Genomic DNA, 27,800 nt, shown 5'->3' with positions numbered 1-27,800 from the left:
GTGGGAGAAATATTACCTATCACGCCATAATGTAATTGTAAAGTAATCGTTTTTCTTGTGTCGAATGAGGATTATAATCCTCAAAATCATGTCCACGAGTATTTTTGAGTCATATGTGCATTTTTCTTTCTTGGAAGAATAGGCCATTGTGTTTGGGAAGTAGGCCAGAGTGAGCCTTGCCAGGCCCCAGAAATTGACTGGGGGGGGATACTTGAAGCAAGTAGATCCCCAGTCAATTTATCGACTCTCTCGATATCCAGCACCTCTCGTAATAACCCACCTCTGGAACGAAGAACAAAATGTTAAATGAAGCACAAACATTTACAACCGCATGATGTTGCCGGTGCATACATGGGTTTATCTGGGCGAGACAAATTCAATGCTGTTCTTGGCCTTAAGAGCCGACAGACAATGTAAGGATGAACCCAGCGGGAATGTTGTTTTGCAGGTGTGACCACTGGTGTGAAAGTGACGGTACCTGAAGCCGTGGGCGCCGAGCTGGGGAAGAGCCTTTTGATTCCATGTACTTTATCGCATGATGGTGAAAGTCTCCAGTCTTTATCAGTCATGCTTGTGTGGAATTATGTAAGTGGACCGCACATCTTTGAAATTTCCATGGGGATGCAACACAAAATTGCTTTGCTTTGCTCAATTATCTTGAGGAACATTTCTTCACTTTATTCTGAAGAATCCATCAATTGTGTACTGCTCTCCTTGTAATCAGAATAATAATGATTATAATAATTATAATACAAGTACCCTTGATACAAGGAACTTCAATGCAAGAGGAGGTCGTTAGGCCAACCAAGCTTTCAAAATGGTTGCAACCGAAGGTTGTTGGTCCACACTCTATCCTTTTTAAATTCTGAGTGTCAAGCAAAGAAGCAGCACATGCCATTTTAAAAATCTTTGGTATAACTCAGCAGGGGGTGCCAACCACTGACTTCTCAACCTCAAAGCAGATGTTCTAACCATTGCGTTACCAAGTCTGGTGGTGTAAGTTTAGCGAATTGCTTTTGTCTCTTGACATACATTGTATGTGTTGTCATAATTGTACGTCTGCCCAAAATCCCTGCAGAAAAACAAACTAACAAGTGTAGCTGTGTAAGTAGTTGGTGTGAATTTTGAGGTCACCGCATTTGCGATCCACAATCTCGGATTACTAGCAAATTTGGTTTGCATTTGTAACAACTAGAACGGCACTCAGTAAAGTGCATACCTCCACCAGGCTGAAGAGTTGACATTTTGTGGCCTATCAGTGGGATATAAAACATAAACTGATCAGCCTGGTAGAGGTATGCGCTCTACCGAGTGCCGTTCTGGTAATAGATGTAAACCGAGTGCCATTTGCTTGTAATCCAAGAAAGTAATTGGCTTGGTCTTGTCACCTACCCAACTCATCCACCAAGTTTCTTCTGAATCCTTACACAACTTTTTGAGATATCATGTTAAATATCGTTTTTGGCTCCATCTGTCAATGGTGAAGAATCACTTAAAAATTATCAGATCTGGATCTGGATCTGGATTTTCAGCAAAATATAATAAGTATTGGGAGTTCAGGATTTGGAGAGGACCTCAAATCTATGTCATATGTCTCTCCGAAAGGACCATTTAGAACCCCCCCCCCCCATCTACTTTCTCAACAATCCTCTGGAAGAAGTCCTTTCATTCAAGCTTCTGGGTCTCACTATCTGCCATGATCTTTCCTGGGAAAGCCACATTTCAAACCTGGTCTCCAAAACCAGTCGCCAACTGGGAATCCTCCATCATGCAAAGTCCTTCCTCAGCCCACCTGAGCTCCTGACCACATAAAAGCTTTTGTCCGCAGTCTGATGGAGTAGTGCCCTCCCCTCTGGGCTGGTGCTCCTGCCTCCCACCTTTCTCGGCTTCATGCTGTAGAAACCAAGGCATTTAGGATCATCGGTATCTCCCACAATGAGGCTGAGTTTTTGGGCCTCTCACTCTCTCACCGCAGGCAGGTCGGTGGTCTTTCTGTCTTCTTCCGTCTCCTCTCTGGTCTCGCCCCCCAACACCCAGCCCCGCTTTGTCTGCGTTATGTCCCCACCTTATTCCTGCATGGCACTCAAGGTCCATCAACAACCCTCTTATGGTAAAACTACCAAAATCACGAATCACTGCTCACCCTCACTCTTTCATTCCTCTTTTTTCTGACTTTAGAATAAACTCCCTCACTGTATTCAATCCCTTTCTTCCCTCCAGGCCTTCAAAACAGCTGTTCACCACCAACTCTTATCATCCCCCATCAAAATCTCGATCTTTTCTACCCCGTTAATCCACCCCAAATTCACCTCCTTCAAATTCCCTGCTTTCCTTCCTGAAAGTCCATCTTGTGTACCTCGCCCTATCCCTCTCCCTTCCACAGATCTCCTAATGTCTCTGTTCCCCCCTGTTTTGTCCTTCCCTCTCTACCCCTCTTGTTTCAATCCCCCACCCCCCTTGCAGTGTGTTGTGTGTTAGCTCTCACACGAGCCTCGACATTGGAAACAACCCCCCCCCTCCAAAAAAAAAACTCAATGGTAAATAAATAAATAAACACTTCTCACACTTAACGAATTGCTGAGCAGTTAATAACGAAGGCTTTTATCCGTAATTAATTATTAATTATTTCTCCATATTCTCATTATGTTTTCTTTGTCAAAAACTTCAACTCGTTGACGACTTAAACTGATAATAATGTTCCCTATTTACCAACGATGTAAAAATGACAAGGTGTCAACTGATATGACTTAAACTGATCATTACTTGTTTATCGTTGTTGGTCCTGTCACTCAATAGTGAGAATCGGTTCAAAAAATTCTCACATCTGGATGCAGAACTTCACCAAAAGTGAATCATTTCATCCTTGTCACACACCCAACCTCTCTGTCAAGTTTTGTCTGAATCTGTCCGGAACTTTTTGAGATATCCTCCTCACAGTCAGACAGACAGACAGACAGACAGACAGACAGACAGAGAGGAGTGAAAACGTAACCTCGTCCACCTTTGGTGGTGGAAGTAAAAATGGTGAATTTTTGTGCTGTACAGTATTTTGTTTTGGAAGTTGTGCCAATATGGAGGATTGGTTGTTGCATCATAGGCTGCCTACCAGCAACGGTAGAACAATTTCGATATGGAGGTGTGTGTGTGTGTGTGTGTGTGTGTGTGTGTGTGTGTGTGTGTGTGTGTGTGTGTGTGTGTGTGTGTGTGTGTGTGTGTGTGTGTGTGTGTGTGTCATAGGTAGCACATTTACCGTTAAGCTGTGTAGTCCAGACTTGATGCCTGACCCGACCATTAACTACACGATTGGTGCTTTGCAGGCAGGGTGTTGCATCACAGGTTGCGTTGACCCTCAGATGGATGTTAAGCTGGGTGTCCCGTCTGCTATCGTTATTTGTTTAGTTGGTGTCTTTCCTGAAGAGTTGAGAAAATAAAATACAGCTTTTTGGGCCGGATAAACAACCGAGAGAATTGAAGGAGATGGCAGAGCAGATCTGCTTGATGTTAACATTAACATACACAGTATAACATCATGCTTCTCTGCTATGGCAACATGAGTCCGTGTCATTGATGAATTATAATAGGCACAACCTTTGCTAGTACAATGCGATGGCCATTCTTCACAAAAACAGCCACATCACTGGTCCAGCCAGATGTCAACCGCTTGTTGGCATCCAAACTTTTCCACCTCTTCACATCTTCCTGGGTGGAAAAGCGTTTTGTAATGTGAGATAATTTTGGAAAATTCTTCTCGTTTCTGGGCCATGCTGTATCGAGCAATTCATATGATGTGTGTTGCCTAATACCCGTATTGTTATTATATCGCTCCCGAGATGAAGTGTCTCCAATGTATCGACACACCCAAACTTCGGGACGAGCTTTGACCCCAGTTGTTTGGCCATGACAAAGCACACACAGCATAATAACATTAAAAAAAAATTATTTCACCTATTCTGAATGGACATCCCTTTGTCCTCCGCAGTCCGCTTGTACTTGAATTTGGCTGTCAGGTCATGTGCGTGCGCACAAACTGTTGACGTCATCAAACAGCCTCAATTATTGAGTGACGATGTAATATTGTCACATGGAATTCGAAGTCCAATTAACATTCCGAAGTCCGAAGACTTAAGGTGCATCAGCAAAAGGAATACAAAGTTTGCAATAAAAAAAAATTGTATATATAGTCGAGGCTCATGGAAGAGCGAGAACTAGTGCTCTGAATGGATCAGGACACAACATGATGGAGGAAACACCAATAGCAGAATTGACGGCTAAGATGGAGGCAGACTTGGACAAACAATGGGTGTGGGGAGGGATGAGGGGCAGGAGAGGGAGGATGCATGGGGTGGAGAAGATGGATACAGAAGGAAACTCTCAGGAAGGAAAAACTGGAAATTTGTAAGGAGGTGGACTTGGGGGTCGAGGGAGTAAGGTTAACGGGGTGAGAGAAGATCATGGTTTTGGATGGGGGATGATCTGAGATGGTGGTGCACAGCTGTCTTAAAAACTCGGAGGGAAGGTTGAGATTGAAGAGATTAAGGAAGTTGGTTCCACAGGCAGGAAAAAAAAAAAGAACAACAAATGAGTGGAGATGAGCATGGCGTGAAAAGGAGTTTGGCTTGTGCCTCAGTCCTGATGTGGGTAAAAAGAAAAAAAGCACCAGCAGTGCATCAAGGTGCACGCCTTGTAATGTGCTGCTGACCAGTCACGCTGTGGCCCTTTGGAGGGCAGGCTGACACATGCAAGCTCAGGCATGACTGAACTATTCTTCCACTGCAGTGGAATTATTGCAGCAGAAGCCACACACACAATGTTCCCTGCTCTGCCGGATGAACATGGCAGAAAAGCCACATGCAATCACTGGCACAGGCAGTGCAAACAGGTTGTCATTCAGCTCAAAGTTCCCTGAGCCTGGGAATAATTGCTTCAGTCCAGAGGGATCATTCCTACACTGCAAACATCTCGAAATAGCTATATTCGGTAGTGTCTAATCGGAGAAACACACACACACACACACACACACACACACACACACACACACACACACACACACACACACACACACACACACACACACACACACACACACACACACACCATCTACTATTTTCATAGGTTTCCCCACTTCAAGTACCCCAACCTGAGCTGAATTTAAATTTATTTGTTCCGACTTGTCGCATTTCATCAGATGGGAGGTGCAGATGTGGCATGCAGGAGGGAGTGGAGTCAGTGTCCAATTTCTTGCACATTGAGCCTCCACCACAGCCCCTCCTCTTGCAGTTGTATAAACAAGATACCCTTGTTTTTCCTTACTGGGCCCAAGATGGAGGCAAAATACTGTTATTGTCTGGAAATTTAAGAAATGGCCAGCACAAAAGGCATCGATTGAACAACACTTTCATGCTCTGATATTATCAATAAATCACATTACAATCATTATAATGCCACCCCATCCCAATTGGATGCTTGTAAAGAAAAAAAATTAAATGCATATATTTTTTTAAATTGTGGTTCAGACCACCTAACCCCAAGCTTTGGCTCAAACACCTCATCAAAGTCGGTGAATGCTTCACTGCTGTATCAGGCTCGCTCTTAAAAGTATCTATTTACAAGCTTCTGTCCAATGCTTTGGGATTAATGAATAAATTATTTTGTTTATTCATGCCATGTTGCAAGCTCGCGCAGAAATTTCGTGCTTTTCTGGACTAGCGATCTGAGACTAATAAAATTTACAAAATTATCAACATATGCAAAATCTGGGAAGGTATGAAGGCCACAATCTATTTATTATGTATGCACTAATTTTGGAGGCGTAACGGAGGGGGGCACTAAGTTGGGAACATGAAAAATTGAGTGTAAAATATGATTGAATCGGGTTGGAAGAGTGGATAGATTAGCAAAAAAAAAAAACAAGGTTCAGAGGGAATATGTGTAAGGGGAGAAAATGGAGTGGACAGGCATGAAGCATATGGGGGGAGCGGGAGGAGGGGTCGGTGAGGTCAAACATAAACCACATAAACTACAAGTTATAACAATAAAAACTTGATTGTTTGGATCACCTATTTCGTGTTGTTGATTTCCTGCAATATTTTCTTCTTCTGCAGAAAAATGATACTTCATGTTGCAAGCGATTGGTATATTTTCACGATTCTACCAGAGATATCACGGAGAGCAAAAGGATGAACGTGAGCAACGACCTCACCCTGCACATCTTCAAGATGTCTTTTGCCGACGTGGGTTCTTACATGTGCTCATTGTCGGTAGTTGGTCACGGTACGAGTGTGGCGACAAGCAAAGCCTACATCTTTAGTGAGTGCTCCACAGCAATCACGCTTGCGCGTTGTCGGCTCGCCATTGTGTCACCGACACTGTTGCTTCGGTGTGCATGTTGTTCCAATTATTGACTTGATTTGGGGTTCCTGTTTTCAGGTGCACCAACAACACCTGAAATTATCATCGAAAGCAACTTAACTGAGTCAGAAACTACCCAGAAGGTAAAGATGGAGTCTGTTTATGCTCTCTCAGCTTGCTTATTTTTCATGATGAATGTCTACTTGTATATTTACCTAGTGTAAAACAAGTCCCACAGAGATAGCCCTTGGCAGCTGTGCAAGCAGCACCATCATGGGTGCTATTTGTTCTGTTCTTTGTGCTACCAGGTGGGTGTGTGCCACTCCAAAGATGCATACCCCAAGGCTTTCGTAATTTGGTACCAAGATGGGCAGGCCCTGCCCGGTGAGTACATTCACTCACATGATACACATGTTTACTGACTGGGTAGACTACGTTGGATGAATGATGGACGAGTGATATAAGGAAGATGAGATTTAATTGCTTTTTGGTTCTCATCCAGACATTTGAGAACATTATGATGTGGTTTGACTTTGACAACTAATGTACCTCTACCATGTGAATGCACCAATTTTGAAAGTGGATGTTTGGAGTGCTTTTTCTCGGTTCGCTGATGTACGTTTTCTTGATAAGCTTTCTGGAACTTAAACTTGCTATCATTTTTAGTTGGTGAAGCTCCTTGTAAATGACCTTCAGCTTTCTCTCTCTATCCGTCTCTGCTTCAATTCAACTTAAATCTTTGCAATGCCACCGTGGCGTTGTAAAGATTACAAAAGAGAGATTTACCAGACTCGGTAGTGTCATGGTTGGAGCTTCTGCTCTGAGTCTAGGAGGTTGGTGGTTCGAACCCTGATTGAGTCATATAAAAGGTTTAAAAGTTGTTATGTGCTGTTTATTTGCCGGATGCTCAGCATTTAGAGGGATAAAGCATGGACAAACAACCACAAGTTGGCAACAACAGCTGAATAGCATACCATTTGAAGTACCTGATGGCCTCCACCTGCATTCTAGTACCTTGAAAGAGAATATCTATCTTATCTATCTATTAATTAATTATGCTCTTGCGTTACAAATTCAACATTTCAGTTTCTTTTACTATCTGGTTCTCCAGTGATTATAAACAAATCACACATAAGTTAAATTACTAATTTTTCTTCCACGCTTTGGAAACTTTCGATCTCAGATTTGATTTGCAATAATATTGGTGGAAGGAAAGCTTCATGTTCACCATTTTTGCTTTTGAGATTTCTGCCTGTCACAGGGTTTGATTCTTGGCACAATGGGATCTGATAAGCCTTTCTCATCCAATGCCATAAAGGAGCATTATGAACCACACTGTTCTTGAGAGGGGACACAAAGCTGGCTGTCCTGTCTGTAGAATGTCACATTCTTTTTCACAAATAATGGGCCTTTGAGTTGGCATCCCAGCCAAATTCCCAATTGACTGCATGGTTGGAGCACATGACAAATATTCATGAATGGTAAAAAGCTCCAGCAGGTGACCAGACCAAATAATTTTTGCAACTTGTTTTAAAATGTAAATACTGTGTGTGTGTGTGTGTGTGTGTGTGTGTGTGTGTGTGTGTGTGTGTGTGTGTGTGTGTGTGTGTGTGTGTGTGTGTGTGTGTGTGTGTGTGTGTGTGTGTGTGTGCGTGCGTGCGTGCGTGCGTGCTACTGCTTGTTTAATTTTGGAAAAAAAAATTGGATTACAGTTTACAAAGAGCCTCCTGGTGTATTGTGTTTTCAAGCCATGAAAAATGCTGAATGTTGTAAACCGGTTCAGCAGGAACATAATTGTTTCCTCTTCAAATAGCAAAATTTGCAAAGGTCAAGGGCTGGGTCGTTAAAATGCCAAGTGAAGCAAAGGTCAAAACTTCGTCATTGTTCTCTTTTTGGCTGGAGGTCGTGAAGATGACCGATGCAAGGCCCATGCGCCCCCTCTCCTTTTTTATTTTCCTTCTTCAAACCCTCACTTCTTTCCTTCTTCCCTGCCTATTTTTTTTTAAATTTCGCCCATTTGGTGCAACTTACAATCTCTGAACCTATGTAATGTTTCCTGTGTCACATTTTGCATAAATTTAGTTGTTCAAGTTTTTCCTGGATTATTAGTTTTTTTTTTTTTGTTTTTTTTTTACAAACACCTGTTCATAAATGTCTGTCCGTTATTGTATAGGGCTGACAAGATGGCTTCGAGGTGTGGACACTGGTTTCTAACCTGTCTAGCCTGGGTTTGAATCCTGACCCAGGTGTAAACTGTCATCCATGTGTTTCACAGACAGGGTGATTCATCAATGTGTGTCATCCATCGGATGGACGTTAAACGAGATTCCCATATGCTAGCATTTGTTGGTGGATGTTAAATATCCCATGGTGTCCTTCGCGAAGAGTAGGTGAACCATTGCCAGCAACATCGACAAATTCCAAATCCCTGCTATAACCAGCAGAGGGCATTGGATCAGTGGAACAGCTGCACCCTTAGCCAATGATGCTACCACGCAGCAGCTTTGTGCTGCATGTGAACGAAGAAGTAATTGTGCACTGTCGGTCCCCGACATTCGCAGTTCCGCTATCCGTGGACTCTGCATATTCGTGGTTCATAAAATGTGACCTGCTTCCACATTCACTGCCCTGTGCTTCACGTATTCGCAGTTTTTCCCCCCGCATTTTCATGGTTTTTCTGACCTGTTTCTATATTCGTTGCCCTGTGCTTTGTGTATTCGCCATTTATCGTCGGTGTATTCGTGGTTTTACACGAGATTTTTGATTTTTCCTTATGAATCCCGAAACGCTGGGAACCTATCCCCCTTTTTCCCATTGAAACAATGCCCCAACATTCGCGGATTCAACATTCGCAGTGTTTTTTGGGGAATATATCCCCTTCAAATGTCAGTATATGACAGTACATTGTTACAAGCAAGGGGGTTAAGATATTGGGTCAGTGATTTGATATATTGATTTTCTCAGTAGCATGTGGACATAATCACCGAGCTCAAGGTGATTTGTAAGATTTATTCACTATATGAGATTGTAGCATACTTTTTTCTTGTCTGTGTTGTGTTTTGTCTGAACCTAACCATGCAAAAGATGAAGGGCAAGTAAATTTAAACCACTGGCAATTACAACCATTTCTGCGGACTTAATAGTTTAGACCTGTTCTTGATCAAGTGATCAAGTGATGAGTCCTCCACTTCTCTGTCACCAACATGCATCCAAGTGCTTCCTTTTCCCCCATGGAATATTTTCTTTCTGATTCAGTCAGCGTTCGGGTTGCAAATGTGATCGTTTTCTCCATTTTGTCAGCATGAATCTGTGTCAGGACCGCTCTAAGGCCATAATTGGAGGCGTCAGTTGTCACTATGGTGTGTAGCTCTGGATCAAAGAGAGCGAGAGCTGGACCACTGACAATCAGTTCTTCAACCGAATCGAAACTTTGTTGTGCTGTGACTGATCAGGAGAAGGTGGATGTCCCCGCAGTAATTATCTCAGGGGTTCAACGACCGATGCATAGTCAGGGATGAACTTCGCATACCATGACGTGAGCCGGAGGAAAGAGCACAAGCTCTGCACGGCTTTTGGTGGAGGTGCTTCTGACACCACAACATTATGGGTCAGGTCAGGTCAGGTATGGGAGCATGTGCCAGAACAGCACGTCGCTGCGTTCACTTTCCGCCAGTACTCCAGGGGCCTCCTTCTGGCCATCCCCCAGGCAGATGCCAGGCCCATCCCCATCTCCTTGAGATGATGGTCAACCTGTTGCAACCATGAGGCACGTGGTCGACCCACTGGCCTCCTCCACTCATGAGACTCCCTCGCTGAGAGAATCTGGTGGGCAGGATCAGAGTCAGGAAAACGAGCCACATGTCCATACAGCCGCAACTGATGCTCACGGACTATGCAGGTAACAAATCTCATCCGAGTCTCTCTCAGCAACCGCTCGTTGGACACAAAATCCGACCAGCGATAGCCAAGGATTCTCCGAAGAGACCTGGTACCAAAGGAATTAAGTCTCCGTCTCAGATCCTTGGTCAGAGTCCAAGTCTCGCACCCATAGAGCAAGACTGGAAGTACCAAGGACCTGAAGACTCGGACTTTCGTCCTCCCGCACAGGTACCGGCAGCGCCACACCCCATGATCCAGTGAATACATGACTCCCCAGGCCCGACCCAGACGTCTATTGACCTCTGACTCGCAACCAGCAGAGACATGAATATCACTGCCAAGGTAAGTGAATCTCTCCACGACCTCAACATCCTCACCACAAACAGACACAGACAGGACAGCAGCATCCAAGATGTCACCGAAAGCCTGGATCTTAGTTTTGACCCAAGAAACCCGTAATCCCAACGGCTGCGACTCCTCATTCAGCACCTCGAGGGCCCCCAAGAGGATGTCTAAAGTCTCCGCAAAGATGACTGCATCATCTGCAAAGTCAAGGTCCGAGATCTTGACATTCCCAAATGACGCACCGCAACTTGATCTCTCCGACATCCTCCCTAGAATCCAGTCCATACAAGTGCTGAAAAGTGTGGGGGCAAGTACACATCCCTGACGAACTCCAGCAACAACTGGAAATAAGTCAGAGATGGTACCACCACACTTCACAGCACTCTCAGTACCAGAGTAGAGTTCAGACATCAGATCGATCAGTTTTGGTGGCACCCCACGAAGACCAAGAATCCTCCAGAGGACATCCCGATTCACTGAATCGAACGCTTTACAGAGATCAACATAGGCTGCAAGCAGCCCCTGCCGAAACTCTCGTCTGCGTTCGGTGAGGACACGAAGTGCAAGGATACGGTCAATCGTTGACCTTTTTGGTGTAAAGCCTGACTGCTCTGGACGCTGGTGCTCAAGCAGATGGTGGCGACCCTATCGAGAATTATCCGAGCAAAGACCTTGCCCGGCACTGAGAGCAGCGTCACCCCTCGGTAGTTGTTGCAGTCTTGGCGATCACCCTTCCCTTTCCAGAGAGGGACAACAAGGCCCCTCTTCCAGTCAGTTGGGATGATGCCTGTGTTCCAGGCAGAGCACAAAACTGCATGCAACGACACGAGTGCAGCATTTCCACCAGCCTTGAGAAGTTCGGCATGGATGCCACGGATCCCTGGAGCTTTGCCCCGTTTCAACTGGTTCACCGCAGCCTGTGTTTCCACAAGCGTAGGTGGACCACAGTTGATTCGAGGGTCAGCAACAGGGATTGTAACACCCTTGACATCCAACTCGACAGTTGGGGGATCAGCCTGGTACAACCGCTCAAAGTAACCGGCCCAGCGGGCCTTCACTTCAGACTCCTCTGTCAAGAGCCTACCACTCTCTGCTCGAACTGTAGTGCTCCGAGGGATGGGCTTGGATGAACGTAATGTGCCAATTCCCCTGTAAGCGGGACGAGAATCACCTGTCCACAGGTGATGCTCTACCCCCTCACAGATTTCTCGCACATAGGTCTCCTTGTCCACCCTCAGTGCACGTACAGTTTTACGCCTCAGCTCCCTGAACAGCTCAGCTCTGCCATTCAGCCTGGCCCTGCGACTCTGGTCAATGGTATCCAGTGTCCCTTGAGAGACACAATTCTTCTTTGCCCTGCGGTGAGCTCCAAGACATCCACCGGCAACATCAAGGACGGTGGTCTTGAAGGCGCTCCACAACTCTTCAGGACACCCCAAAGCACCCAGACCCCCCAAGTGTCCACTCAGTCTGTTCGCAAACTCCTCAGCTACTCTCTCATCCCTGAGCTTGGCAACATCCAGCCTAGGCTGGGATGGCACCATTCTCCAGGATTTAAGGTGCAGCTTTAGAGTTGCTACAACAAGCCTGTGGTCAGTATTGAGGAACTGAGCACTCCGGTAGACCCTGCAGTTCTGGATCATCCTCCAACGACCGTCAATGAGGACATGGTCAATCTCCTTTGCCACACCGCCAGCGTTGGAATATCAAGTCCAGCGATGAGCTTGTGGGCGCTGAAACCATGAACCAGCCACCCTAAGTCCATGACTTCTTGCAAAGTCAAGGAACTTGGTGCCATTCTGGTTCATAGTTCCTGACCCATGGGGACCAACACACACCTCATAACCGTCCCTATCAGTTCCAGTCGATGCATTGAAATCCCCCAAGACTAGAAGTGTATCTCGTCTGGGGCACTGATCAACCATAGACTCGAGTGTGGCGTAGAATGCATCCTTCACGGTGAGATCACTCGCCTCAGTCGGAGCATAAACAGAGACCAGGGAAATGACACCGAAGGAGTGACGAATCCTTAATCTCATAATACGCTCGTTGACCGGTGTTACCTCAATTATCATTGGGGTTAGCTTATTGGACACAGCTACAGCAACTCCTTGGGTATGGTAACCATCAGAGCGACCAGACCAATAGTAGGTGTAACCACCCACCATTATCTCGCCGCAATCCGGTCTCCGAACCTCAGAGAGAGCTGCAATCCCGATGTCCAAACGCTTGAGCTCAGATGATAACAGAGACAGGTGATCATCCTCTCTTAGGGATAGGACATTCCAGGCACCCACCCGAAGGGACCGCCTCAGGTTAACCCAAGGAGACCGCCGTCTGGTGGACGACACCTCAGCACCACTCCGACACACTCTCCCGCAATCTGACCCAGGGATGTTACCCCGTGGTTTCCCTCCTATCAAAGATTGGGGGTCCCGAAGGCTTTGCCCCAATCCCGTCATCCGGTGAGCTGCCCTGCGAAGGGAAGCTGCACAGGAGGTACTCCCACGGAGTGGGTTTTCAGATTTTTTTGCGTTTTTGCGTTTTGCGGAATGAAGGGTTTTACGGTGGCCGGAGTGCAAATCCTGCCACCAACCTCCTAATAAGAAGTGACCCAACTGCAGGAGGACGTCCGCAGACACAGTTGGGCACTAGATATGGATGGCCGTTGGCTCACAAGGAGCTCCTCCGCCCTTTGAGGATGGGTTATGGGTAGGGTCAAGTTTCAGTCCTGTGTGTGGCACATGTCCTAAAAATGACAGCTCTGTCTGTCTGAAGTGGCATTTTGAAGGGTTCAGTTTCAGTGCAACTGCATCGATGTGCTGTCGCACCACTCTGAGGTGTTTGTCATGTGCTTTAGGAGTCCCTCCAAAAACGATTACATCGTCAAGGTAACACCGAGCTCTGGGTTGTTTTTTTTTTAAAGATGGCAGACATCATCCTCTGAAAACAGCTTGGCGTTGAAGCAAGCCCGAAGGGATTAGTTTGTAGTGAAACAGTCCCTCATGTGTAATGAAGACAGTAAGGTCCCTGCTGTTCTCCTGCAGTCCAACCTAGTAATACGCACATTGCAGATCCAATGTGGAGAAAAGTGTGCCGCCTCACAGCTCGGCAAACATTTCCTCCATATGCAGAAGAGGATATCCATCAATCACCACCACTTTATTTGGTTCTCTAAAATCCACGCACAGACAAATCCCTCCATTTTTCTTCATCGTCACGACAATTGGTGAAACCCACTCTGATGATTTGATTGGCTCAATTACATCCATGTTTAATAAGATTTTTCAGTTCCTGTGAAACGGTATCTCTCACAGACAAAGGTAAACGGTCCAGCTTTTGCTGGACTGGAGTCACATTGGGTCGCATTTTAATGAGATGAATAAATCCCTTTGCACAGCACAGGGTGCCCTCCATGCTGTCACCTGTAACATTTGTTACTGGGGTTTGATTTGCAGTGCTTTGGGTGGTAGAAGTCGTGCGACCATTCAGTAGTTGCATGTCAAGTGCAACGACCAGGTCTCTGCACAGAATGGCAGTGCCGCTCCGCACTATATAAAATTCAGCGGATGCACAGTAATTCTCAAAAGTCACATCGGCATGCAGGCAACCACGAGCAGGTATCGGATTTCTCAGGTAGCTAACCAGGTGTAGTTTTGGCTCAGTCAGTGACACATTATTGAAACATTGCAGGTAGACGGACTCGGGAAGTATTGATACTGCCGAGCCTGTATCTAACAGCAATTCAGTCCATCGGCTCTCCCCCGGCAGCAGTAACTTGTACAGTGCAAATGATCTTATCAGCATCTGTAGACCTATTGTCCACACTCAACACATTTACGTCGGGGATGGTCACTTCGTGAACGTGCTTGGAGCCCAGGCGTACTTTAGCAAAGTGTCCTCTCTTTTTGCAGCTGTTGCACTGGGTGTCCTTTGCTGGGCATCCATCATAGTTGGCTGTGTGATTTACAGATCCACATCTATAACACTTTTGTACTTTGGGCTGGTTGAGATCGCTCATCTGACATACCATAGTTGCTCTGCGAATCCTATGTCTGAACAGGGTATACGGCCTGTATGTCGCTAGCAGAGCCTTGGCCTATGATCTGAACCTCCGCCATTGCCGACTCAATCTGTCTCGCCATGGTTATAGCTTTCTGTAGCGTCAGTTCCATTTCTAGCAGTAAATGTTCTCCAATGCGAAGTGAGTTTGTTTTCTCGACGAGCTGGTCCCAGATCATTTAGACTGCCAGCTCTCCAAACCCGCATGTGACGACCATCTCCCTTAATGAAGCAATATATTGTTCTGTCGATTCACCATTTTTTGACCACGTTGACCAAATTTATATCGTTCTGCCATGACATTAACTCTTGGGATAAAAAAAAGTTCTTCCATGCCGTAAATGCAGTCTCGTAGCTATTATCAGCTACTGCAAGTGTATAGAAGAATCTCTGACCTTCTGTGCCGAAGCAATGTATCAAAAGTGCGTGGTTTCAGGCATCAGCGAGAACATTATCCTGCATCGCCAGCACGTTGTTTTCAAAGACACGAGTCCAGGCCGTAAAAGGCATTGAAGGCTCACCCGGGTTTTGCAGAAAGGGTGTCGGTGGATTCAAGTTCAATCCCATCCTCGTCGCCAGTTTGTTGTATCGTAAAGTACTCCAATAATGAGGAATGCAACCGAACATCGGAAAGTCAGAAGCTTTGCACTGCACACCTCCTGACCTCTCACCCCAAACTCTTTCTTTCTCATCGCACCCTCTCGCGTCCAGTCTGTGCACACCACCACACAAATGGAACACTTATCAAGACTTAACTCCTGAAGTGTCAGGCATTGTTTTTTAGTTATGGATAAATGGCATATTTGCTACTCTTGGAATGAGATGCATTGGGGAAGTCTCCCACCTTTGGTTCTTACCGTGGACTTACCAATTAGTAATATTTTTAGTCCAGACAAGTAAATAATTGACATCCCAATATGGTTGGTCACACCTTTGTGACTTAATTGTTTGGAGGATACTGGAGATTAAGCAAGGTGAACCATGCCATTTCCACTAGTTAGCAATTTCTGATTGGCTGATTTTATGAAAAAGGGTTTTTTTTTGGAATGAGCTTTCAAGGAGATTGAGTGGCAACGGAGAAGATGGAGACATAGGGAGTTGCAGCACAGGTGCAGCAAAACGATGTGGGGTTGGAGGCCAAACTGGGGTGCTCTTCAACAAGTTAATTTATTGAGCAGCAATAGTTTAACTCGGGTTTGATCACTCAAGGTCAGACCTGTGTCCAGACAATATGAGTATGATCCCCCAAGCGATTCTGGTAATACTGGTGGTATTTCCACCTTGTTGGAGCTCAAGAGTATTGGTGGGAAAGATGCTTGGGCCAAGAGCTGGGTTGACCAATGTTTAATCAGAGAATATGGAACACAAATTACTCCCTTTCCCTTATATTACTATTTTTGTGGAGAGGTGCACAATCGATAATGCAAATTATTTATTTGAATAAAATCTGGTCAACTAGTTTGGGTCAAGTAAGGAGAAACAATTGATATCCAAATGCAGTTTATAATGTTAGGTTGCATCACTACGGATCTGTTGTTTCACGTTTTCCTTCCCTGTGCAGAGGTTCTTGAGAAATGATAACACGATGCTTATAAAGCCACCACGTGGGATTATTCCTTCACACCTTGAAAATGAATGTCACAGGTATTACAGGAGAAACTAGAGGGGGAGCACTCGGGAGAGTGCAAAACCTCCGCCGCCAATACTGCTGGGTCACTCAAGTGAACCTTATATCTTATTCATTAAATATGATGTCAACAGTGCTGGCAGAGATATAGTTCTTTTCTCCAACTTTTTTTTTTTTTGGGGGGGGGGGGGTTGGAAATCACTTAAAACATGTAGAAATGCAAAAAAAAAAAAAAAAAAATCGAAATTTTGTTGAAAAAAAAGTTGCAAAATTTTTTTTTTCTCTAGCATTTTTTTGGGGGGGGTTGGAAATCACTTAAAACATGTAGAAATGCAAAAAAAATTCTCTAACAATTTTTTTGGGGGGGTAACAATTTTTTTGGGGGGGGTTGGAAATCACGAAAAACATGTAGAAATGCAAAAAAAAAAATTTTTCTCTAACAATTTTTTTGGGGGGGCCAAGTCCAAAATTAAAGGCATGATCCTTGGACCATACCTAACCCCCACCCACCAAGTTTCGTCGAAATCCGTCGAGGAGTTTTTCCGTAATACTGTTCTCAAACAAACAAACAAACAGAAAGGGGTGAAAACAGTAACCTCCATCCATCTTCGAAGATGGCTGAGGTTAATGAAGTTGGTTGGGCTTTCCATTGAGCAGTTGGAGACATTATAACCAGCAACTGCAGTTGATTGTAAGTGCTGAGAGTTCAGGGGGAATCCAGTTTTTGCTGAAGCATTGGATATTTCCAGGTGTTCATGGATGATCGTGAAAATGCTGCCTTGCTAAATTCCGAGTTCTGTGGATATTTTTCCGATCCGAATGCCGTTACCTTCCTTTGTTAATACCTTCACAATGGCAACAGCTTGTGGGTACGTCACATCTGTCGGACGTCTTGACTTGGGGTCATCTTCAAGGAACTTGTGTCCATGTTTCAAGATGGTTGCCGTTTTGGCTACTGTGATATCAGAAGGTGTATCTTCACCATACATGGACCACCTTTTGTTCATGGATTACTTCTGAACTTACATATTTTTGCCTTAACAAATTGTGATGTTTCTGATAAATTGTGTGATGTAAACTACTTCCGCATTCCACTCTGAAACTATTTTTTAAAAAACGTTCAGATCGAGGAGTTTCGTGGATGTTTATTCGGAGCAAAAACTCCATAGGTCTGGCATGCCAAAGAATACCGTATTCCTACAACATTTTGAATGCCAATAATATACTTCTTCCTCCTCCCTCTTCCTTTTTATTGTTTATTCTGTCTTCTGTTTGGAAACTAAAACCTTTCTTCTGTTCTCCCATATAATATTCACCTTTCTATGTTCACCCCATTTCCTTTTGGCTTTGTTTTGTCAAATAATCTTTATCATCCTTGTAATGGTTGCTGGGTTCGTTCTGTGTTGCACAGCAATCAATTGGAGAGTCCTTTCTTTCCCACCATGTAATATTCTAACCACCTGTAATTTGTGAGCTGCAAAATGCTGAGTCGTAAGAAAAAACGTCTCAACCGACAGATTATAATTTGACAATTTTTCTTGCGATTTTAACTGCGTCATTGAACCCTAATTATCATGAGAATTTTTTCATGTTCAGTTTAATAACCCTTGTGATGGTTACGACAGACCCGAGGTGCAGTGAAACGAATTGCAACATCATGCTGCAAGAACATAGGCCAGGAGGTTACATCTGTATGTAAAATAATATGGGGCATTTCATGAGCCATGAAAGAGCCTGGTGTTGGCTTTGTGGTTCGGGCAATGGCTTGGGATCCTTGGGTCCTGAGTTCAAACCCCGTTGGCCGCTGAATTAATACACCAGGGAGTTCACTCAGGCTGTCATCCTTCCGAGGTCAGTGAAATGAGTACCAATTTGTGCTGGTAGAGGGGCACTGCATCAGCGACACAGTCACGCTTCCAAGAAATGATAGCTATCCCAGCAGCTAAGCTGTCATATGCAAGAAGAAGAAGATGAGCCAAGAGACAGAAAAAAATCTATCTCTCTCTCTTTCTCTCTTTCTCTCTTTCTCTCTTTCTCTCTTTCTCTCTTTCTCTCTTTCTCTCTTTCTCTCTTTCTCTCTTTCTCTCTTTCTCTCTTTCTCTCTTTCTCTCACACGCACACTCCCACTCAGCTTTCTTTGAACTTTACTTTAAAAGTTTTTGTTTGTGGCTTTAACTTCACACACATCCAATAGAAGTGTTTTTTATCAACAGAAGAAAATGAAAATTGAAAATATTTCAAGGTGTGCAGATAACATTCTGGCTTTGTTTCAGGGACTTGTTTTTTTCCCCGTAATAAAATAAATTATGTTTCTGCATATCCAAAGACAAAATGCAGATGTTTAAAAGTATGTGGCCGTTAAATAATACCGCACTTTGCACTGTTAAAAATGGTTGTTTGATTGCAGGTTGATCATTGTTTTTTAAACACAATATGTGTTTATAAAAACCACATATTGTGTTTAAACACAAAACTTTTTTTTAACTTGGTGGTTTGAAAATATGACTTTTGTTTCTTTCTTGTTTCCCCCCCAAAAATGGTTCTGCTTTGTAAAATGTTTTTTTTTAATTATTTTGTAATAAAAGGACATAAAAGTCAAGTCTCGATCTGTCTCTCTCTCTCTCTCTCTCTCTCTCTCTCTCTCTCTCTCTCTCTCTCTCTCTCTCTCTCTCTCTCTCTCTCTCTCTCTCTCTCTCTCTCTCTCTCTCTCTGTCTCTGTCTCTGTCTCTGTCTCTGTCTCTGTCTCTGTCTCTGTCTCTGTCTCTGTCTCTGTCTCTGTCTCTGTCTCTGTCTCTATCTCATCTATCTCTCTATCAGCCAAGTGAAGTTGCTGCTGTTTGAGCATTTTAGAAGAATTATTGACAAGTATATTTATTACCTCCATCACCAAAGGTGGACAAAGGTTATGGATTCACCCATGTTTGTCTGTTTGTTTGTGAGCAGGATATTTCTAAACATTATGAATGGAATTGGACAAAACTTTGTGGACAGGTTGGGTTTGTGACAAGGATGAATTGATTAGTTTTTGGTGAAGATCAGGATCTGGATACTGGAGTGATTAAGTGATTTTTTTAATGTTTTTTTGCCATTGAGAGAAAGGGCCAAAACGATATATCGCATGATATTGCAAAATGCTGTGGACAGATTACGACAAAACTTGGTGGGTGAGTTGGTTAGGTGACGAGAACAAGCCGATTAGATTTTGGTGAAGGTCTAGATGCAGATCCAGCCCATCAGTTGGGATAAAAAACCTAAACTGTTCAGCCTTGCGGAGATATATGTTCTACTAAGTGCCGTTCTAGTTAAGCCTCCCCTTATAGGATAGGCCAGGAGGTTACATCTGTATGTAAAATCTGAACTCTACAACAGGTAAAAGCCTCCCCTTTGGCTTATAGCTGTTGTAGAGTTTGTTTCCATATTTGGCACCCCTAACTTTACTAGCACCTCAACGTTTCCTTGGCCCCTTAGAGTACTAAAGCACCATTTTTAATTTTTTTTCTTTTGATGCCAATGTCCGAGCTGTATCTCGGAGCCGGCTGGGTCTTTCGGAATGAAATGGTGCATCAATCATTGGAATATAAAGTATGCGGAGTTGTCATATTTTCGACCTTTACCCAATTTTTAAGGTCATGACCTAATTATAGACATTTTCACATTTTTCACCGTAACTCAACTAAGTTTTTTTTCAGATCAGAATGAAATTGCCCTCTCCAGCTCACAAAATATAATGTGCATTTACAAGTACATTCCATCATACCCCACAAAGGTAAAAGGTCAAGGTCAATGTCTGAAAATAAACGTGTTTTTTTGTCAAAGCTCAATTTTACCAATGTGGAATGTTAAAGACCGTTTGGCCTTCCAATATGTCCTTGCATCGTAATAGCGGAACTGCACTGAAGTTGTGTACCTGTATTTGGTGAGTGTCCTTGACCTACCTTTTTGGAGTGTGACTTAATTAACTAACAACCCCTTTTTGATTATAACTTGAACAATTTTCCTCTGATTTTCATGATGTTGAGTTTTTTGGATGGATTGAAGATGGGCACACAATTTCTTAATTTATACTCCCCAAATTTTGAAGGTCATGGTTTTATGGTAACCTGAAAAGAATATAGTCATCATTGCATTGAGGGGGCTGGGTAAGTTTTACCCTTGGTGATCACTTTGTGATCGCAGATATCTGGTTTTCATTTGTTTTGCTGCCATATGAAATGAAAATACATACATATATATATATATATATATATATATATATATATACACACACACACACACACACACACACACACACACACACACACACACACACACACACACACACACACACACACACACACACATATGAGATAGGGGTGAGTGTTCATCAAGCAATAATATCCCGTTCCCTTCACAAAGGAAGTGTCAACATCGCGGTCACACCTTGGCGATCTTGCCAGCGTATGCCGACCTAAGAAAAATGTGTCTAAAACGTTGGGGCACGTCAAATACGGTATGAGTAAGTTTGGTATACGTGAGTAGAACGCTAAAGTACGCTATCATGCGTCGTAGTAAGTAGAGTACGTCAAGAAATTTTAAACATGTTCAAAATTTTACGACGTACTCTGCGTATGACACACGTTCCGCATGCGATGGGGATAAGTTTTACACACGATATGTGGACGCTTACACACGTCCACAAAGGCTACTTATAAGCTACTCATAAGTTGAAACACGTCGCGGTAATATCTTTTTTACGCGAAACTTATTTCTAACTTATGTTTGACGTGCTTTGAAGCAATTCTTTACGTAGTCCCAACACACATCGACGTATGTAGACGTATTCTATTGATCGACGTATTCTAATGACGTCTTCCGGTCGACAAAAAAAAATAAATGAATGTGTTTCGAGCTTACAACTGCCATATAAAGACGTGTTCCCAGCGGTTTTGGGAATTGGTATATAAAAATGGTGTTCATAAAAGGGAACCCAACAGTGTTTTCGAGTCCTTTTTGAGTCGATGTCCATGTCAGCAGTAACAGTAACAGTATCAGTATTAGTATTAGTATTAGTATTAGTAGTAGTAGTAGTTTGTTCATGTTGGCAGTAGTAGGTGAGTGTGAGGGGGAGGGTGTGGGTTATGATGGATCGTCCTTGCGTCCGCGCGTGTCCACGGGTAGGTTCATAGGCTGCCACTCAACGATTTAAATGGCTGCATCTCCACTATTGAAAGTAGACGCTTGCGCTCAACAATTGGATTTTTTTTATACTTAACGACTTTTAAACGGTACCACTCAGCTAGTTTCATTGTTTACAATGAACGATTTAAATTGCTGTCACTCGCCTTTTTTTTTGACGCTGGGGTTTTGAAATTTTAATCGTTTCTTCTGAACGTGTTAAAACGCTCAAACTCGACTATTTTAAATAGACGCTGCCGATGGACAATTGGAATCATAGCCAAGCTAGACATCGAAGTGTGAACATCCTCGTCATGCCGAGGAAAAGTTTGAAGAATGCTGCAAATAAGTGTCCTGGCCGTGGCCGTGGACGCTGACGCAAGGACGATCCATTATGCCGACGTCTTTCAGCCTATGAGGAACTTAAAAGTAACGTCTGTCGACGTGTGGCAACGATCGCGTAACGTGCCAACAACACGTTAATCATAGGTTAGAAATAAGTTTCGGGTACGCTAAACATTACCTCGGCGTGTCTCAACTTATGATTAACTTACAAGTAGCATGTGTTGACATCTGTCAACGATCGCAGACCGTGCATACAACTTGTGGCCAGCGTAGCGGAACGTGTGAGTCATACGCCGGCATACGTCGTGAAATTTCAAGCATGAAAAAATTTGAGGACAACCGAAAAGTACAACGTTTAAAGCCAACGTACAACGACGTATGGCTGTGTTTTTCAGTGTGCTCTCAATGTTATCAAAACTTACCCATAACGTATTCAACGTGTGTATGAAACTTACCCATAACGTATTCAACGATAGTTTTAGAAAAAAAATTCAAAAATCGGCATACGTTGGCTAAAACGTCAAGGTGTGACCGGGCCTTTAGTTTGATCTCTTTAGTTTTGAATAAAATGTTCATTTGGAAAATTGTTTCTCCATAAATCATTGAAATGTGGCATTGCTGGTAGGGGGTGAATACTTTTACGTGTCACTGTATATATGCGGCTTCTGGCTTTGGAGGGCAACTTTTAAATGTGGCTTGCCCAAGAGGTATCATGGCTGAGTGGGACCCAATAGTTTTATTGACTGAACCTCTTTGAGAGGGTTGGTGAGAAAGTTGATGGAAGGATTTGTGGTGCAGTCCTGAGAGAGAGACAGACAGACAGACAGACAGACAGACACACACAGAGAGAAACAGACAGTGTGGCATTTCTCAGGATTGAAAGATATATTAAAAAGACTGCTTTGACCAGCCCTCTGGACGAAAGGTCCTGGCTCTGAGGAAGTCCATGTATATTCAAACTCGTACTCCAGTGTTCCACCCGAAGACGGGTTCAGTAATGCCAAAGCAGTTTCTTAGCAAGAGTTATACTGGGTGCTTTGCCATTGCTTTTCCAGCTGAAGTTAGTGCAGTAATTTGGCCATCATGCCGGCGATAGCTTGACTACTCTTTTTGAAGGACACTGTGGGATCTTTGACATCCACCAACTAATGTCGACAGACGGGACACCAGTTCAACGTCCATCCAAGGGATGGCACACACATTAATGAATCACGCTTCCTGTGAAACACCTGGATGACAATTTATAGCTGGGATGGGATTTGAACCTATGCTCGACGGCTTAGAGATGAGTGTGCATCCCTCTCATCCATCCTGTCATCTCCGCATGTCGATATATTCCAACCAAATAAATCTGAAATTGCTTGACACCCTCTTGGAATATTTCTTCCAAGCCTTCATTTTAACATTGGCCAAATGCACCCAGTTTGGCTGTGGTGCCTCTAAGCCATCGAGTAGCAGGTGATGAGATCCACTAGGCCGTCGTAAGCATTCATTTACAACAAAACTCATCTCTCTGTCTCCTTTCATGTCAAATTGCTATTTCTGTTTCTCCACTGAAAGTTTTGCATTCTGTTCAGAATCTTTCTTTCATTCTGCCTTTTTTACATTTTGAACATCAAACATTTTCTGTCCACAGAGGACATCATTGTTTGGCTTCCTAAGATCTGCAAAGCCTGAAAATTACTTGCACCCTCATTTGATGCATCCACACTCTTGGCCCGTTGGAGAGAGATGCAATTGCTTACGAGTCAAATGCTTTCTGCTCATGGTTTTGCAAACCCCTCGAGACTTTACTGTCCCATTTTGACAAATACAATCGTGTACCATGCTCAGCACTGAAAATACATGCCTGCACTAAATTTGAAAACTGTGGAATCATTGTTCAATGAAATATCCAGAATAATGTTTTCTCTCATAATAATAATCTCATAATAAAAATGTTTTCGCTAAAATAATGTTTTCCTCTCTCTCTCTCAGCAAATTTTTCCATGTTCCTTCTCTATGTTCACCGTTTTAATCCTTTGGCAAAAAGACGTCTGCCTTTTCATTAATAAGAGATGTTCAGTGCAGCTTAATGCAAAAAAAATTGTGACAAAGAACCACAAAGTTCGACAAATGACAGAAACCATATAATGAGATTTCTAAAAATATATACATGAAATGTGTACGATTTATCATTGTGGGCTTTGAAATATATAAATATATATGGAGGAATCTTATTGTATGTATATATATATATATATATATATATATATATATATATATATATATATATATATATATATATATATATATATATATATATATATGTGTATGTATACCGGGCATAGTGGCATGCGCCTGTAATCCGGCTACTCAGAGGCTTGGGTTGGAGGATCGCTTGAGGACGGGTACTCTGTGCTGGGCCACGCTATGAGAGGGTGTATGGCAGCCCGGAATCATGGCACTAGAAATCGAAGTGTTAACATCACCGTCATACCGAAGAAAAAAAAAAAACAGGGAGTCTGGAACATTGACGCTAACCATTACCTTGACGTGTTTCGACTTATGAGTAACGTGTTTCGACGTGTGTCAATGATTGCGTATCGTGCCTACAACACCTTACTCAGAGGTTAGAAATAAGTTTCGGGTATGCTAAACATTTCCTCGACGTGTTTCGACTTATGAGTAACTTACAAGTAACGTGTGTTGACGTGTGTCAACGATCGCGTAACGTGCCTACAACTTATGGCCAGCATTATGCGGAAAGTGTGAGTCATACGCTGGCATACGTCGAAAAATTTCAAGCATGGAAAATTTGTCGAACACCTCGGCATACTACGACGTATGCCAGCGTGCTCTTAACGTATACAAACTTACCCATAACGTATTCGACGTGTGCCAGCATACTACGACGTATGCCAGCGTACTACGAAAAAAAGCCAGCGTACTACGATGTACGCCAGCGTGCTCTTAACGTATACAAACTTACGTATTCCATAACGTATTACAAACCATAACGTACGTATGTTATGGTTTGTAACGTATTACAAACCATAACATACAAACTTACAAACCATAACGTATTCGATGTGTGCCAGCGTTTTATCCAAATTTGCATGCGTCAGGCATACACTGGCTAAATCGTCAAGGTGTGACAGTGCCTTGAGGAAGCTGTTGACATAGATCTGGTATCCTTCTTCCTCTTCCTTTGTTTAGTCTGCCTTTGGAGAGGTAATTGTGTTTAATTTTTTCCTTCATTTAATTTTTTTTTGCATTTCCTGTTTGCTACATGATAGCTATCAAACACAAGTTGGAGAGTGTGACCTGGCAGAGATCTCAGGTAACCTACAGCATGTGAAGCCCATGTAGAAGATGTTGCTGGTTTCAATCCTTTGAATGGAATGATGCAAATAACTCTCATGGCATCAACAACACTGCATTCCATGCCGTCTGGTGGCTGTGAAGTTTGTTGCTGGCATTGGAGATAGGTGTTGGAGATTATTTTAAAACAACTATTTTGAGGATACTCTGCTGACTCCTTGTTCATTGCGTATGGCCCATGGTTTGCTTGTTATAGGCCAGTCCATGATCAACCATAGATTGAGCCTTTTATTGTCAACCTCTGCATGGCAAATGATATTCCTTCATCCTCAGCAACTGAAACCTTCTCCTTCCTTGGTACTCATTCCTCAAATGTTATGAGTTATAGTTTCTTGATAGAGTCAGCAAGCCTGGTGTTGGCTTAGTTGTTAGGGTGGTGGCTTGGGATCCTGGGGTCCTAAGTTCAAGCCCCGTTTGCCACTGAATTAAAATACACCAGGAGGTTGACTCAGCCTGTCATCCTTCCGAGGTCGGCAAAATGAGCACCAGTGTACTGCACCAGTGTACTGCATCAGCGGCATCGCCATGTCCCAACCAATGATGCAACCAGCAGCCACAGGCTGCACTCTATAGAGAGATGAAGTCGGTGTTCTGTAAGTGTTCTGCTTACTTATCACTCGATAAGTTTGAAGATTTGTCGATGTATGTGTCCACTGACTGATTACCTGATGATGATGCTTCATCTCTGTTGAAGGAAGGCTTCTCTGTCTCTTGTACAGTACTTCATTTTGTCAAACCTTTGTGAGGCGACGAAATAATTTCTATTTTGCTTCTTGCACACATTCTTTGCTGATGGTGTTGATATTGTTTATCATCACATCAGGTGTTATTTCCCCTGTACTAAGATTCACTAGTGGCTGATCAGGATCCCACAAGTCAGGTACACATGCATTTTGACCTTTACGATCCTTGTCACATCATTTTCACCCTTTTGTTTTTGGGTTTTTTTGCCAAACTCTTTATGATGATGCACTGTTTGCTTGTCTACCTTTGAACTTAGATGCTGCTGAAGAGCTGTCATGCAGTGGTTGATCCTCTTGCCAGCATTTTTGCCAACATTCACTGGTGCCAACATTTTCAGTCTTCCCTGACAGCCCACCAATTTATTTGGATGGTCTTTTGATTGTGATTTTGATTATTCTGTCCATTGGGATTTTGGTGTGTTTGGCACAACTTGGTGAGCCAGTGAAGCTACTTGCTTCAGATATTCATATGCTTCTGGATTTTTCTTCTGTAGATCTAGCATATCAATGGAGAAACAGCTCATATTTCTCACATAATTCCACTAATTTAACCTTTGAACCCTGAGCTCCTTGGACTTTTGGCTCCTCCACCCTAGGCTCTCTTTGAGAAAGATCCGGCCACTCTGGTATATGCAGGTTTGAATAGAGGCTGGTAAAATGGCCAGTAGGGTTCGAAGTGTTCAGCCAAAACACCATGGCAAGAACTCATCAACAGACTGTCGGAAGCCTTCCTGAATACACTACCGGTCAAAAGTTTTAGAACACCCCCATTTTTCAGTTTTGACTGAAATTTAAGCAGTTCAAGTCCAGTGAATAACGTGAAATGGTACAAAGCTAAGCGGTAAACTGCCAGAGGTTTAAAAAAAGTTTAGATTCCCAAAAACTGAAAAATAATGTAAATTCCAGAGTTGTTAAAAAAGGCCCTTTTCAGGAAACAAGTAATGGGTTAGCAACTGCAGCTGTTCTGCAGCAATGGAAGTAAATTAAGCCTTGAAAGTTGATGCATACATTCCTACAGGTTTCCCAACTTTTGTTGATTCATTACAAACCCCCTTTCTGTGTAAAAGCAGTGTTGGAACAGACTGTGTTGCTACACCCTCTGAAGCATTATTTGGACAATATTGCTCTGCAGGAAGTAGTATATTGCTCTCATAATGGTGAGAAAAAGACAATCAACAAAGGAAGACAGACAGACCATTATTTATATATGACTAAAACTCTCATCTTGTATGTATGTATGTATGTATGTATGTATGTATGTATGTATGTGTATGTTCCCGAAATGCAGCCAAAATGGTGCACGATAGCGCAAAAATTTTAGGGCCACCTTACTCACTATTCTCCTGCGGTATGCAGTATCGGGTTTCTTTAAAATTTGGCAAGAAAAAAATTATTAAAAAATCGATTCCCGATTCAGTCAAGTACTCTTCAGGATTATTTGATCAATGCAAACAACCTCAGTGAAATAGTTCGCTTGGGTTAACTTTTTTTTTTTTTGTCTTGAAACGATTTATGAAAAAATTTCAAATATTTAGTTTTGACAAAGAACGATTTATTTTGAAGCATAAAATAAACCGCCATTTTGATCGAATACTTCCGTGTTCATTAATAAATAAAATTGTGCTTCGAAGATTACGCACAATAATTTCTTCGACTTTCTTTTCTCAGTTTTTTTTTTTCCACATTGACGCGCAATATCAATTTTCTTTCAAATCGGGCAACAAAAAAAAAATATTAAAAAATCAATTCCCGATTCAGTCAAGTACTCTTCGGGATTATTTGATCAATGCAAACAATCTCAGCGGTATAGTTCGCTGGAGCTATCTTTTTTTCAATTTTGATTTTTTTAATGATTTTTTTTATCAACCGCTGTCACAACGGGAACCCAACGGGTTCACAGGTCATCGAGTAACCCTTAAACGTGTAGGTCTTTC

General features: G+C 43.0%; 1 protein-coding gene across 1 annotated transcript in view; it reads left to right on the top strand.

Moving 5' to 3' along the window:
• The window catches only part of LOC147035053 (CD166 antigen-like), a 169,878-nt gene that overhangs the window by 46,161 nt on the left and 95,917 nt on the right, over window positions 1-27,800 (top strand). The window contains exons 2-5 of the mRNA XM_085893036.1: window positions 449-585; window positions 6,102-6,306; window positions 6,427-6,491; window positions 6,657-6,732. Of these exons, the coding sequence (XP_085749162.1) occupies window positions 449-585; window positions 6,102-6,306; window positions 6,427-6,491; window positions 6,657-6,732 (483 nt within the window). The remainder of the gene's footprint in view (window positions 1-448; window positions 586-6,101; window positions 6,307-6,426; window positions 6,492-6,656; window positions 6,733-27,800) is intronic.

This window comes from Eptatretus burgeri, chromosome 1, assembly GCF_056783735.1.
Source record: "Eptatretus burgeri isolate ZD-2024b chromosome 1, Ebu_testis_v1, whole genome shotgun sequence".
Classification (NCBI taxonomy): Eukaryota; Metazoa; Chordata; class Myxini; order Myxiniformes; family Myxinidae; genus Eptatretus; species Eptatretus burgeri.
Note: the sequence above shows the minus strand (reverse complement) of the source record. Positions and strands in the feature narration are given on the sequence as shown.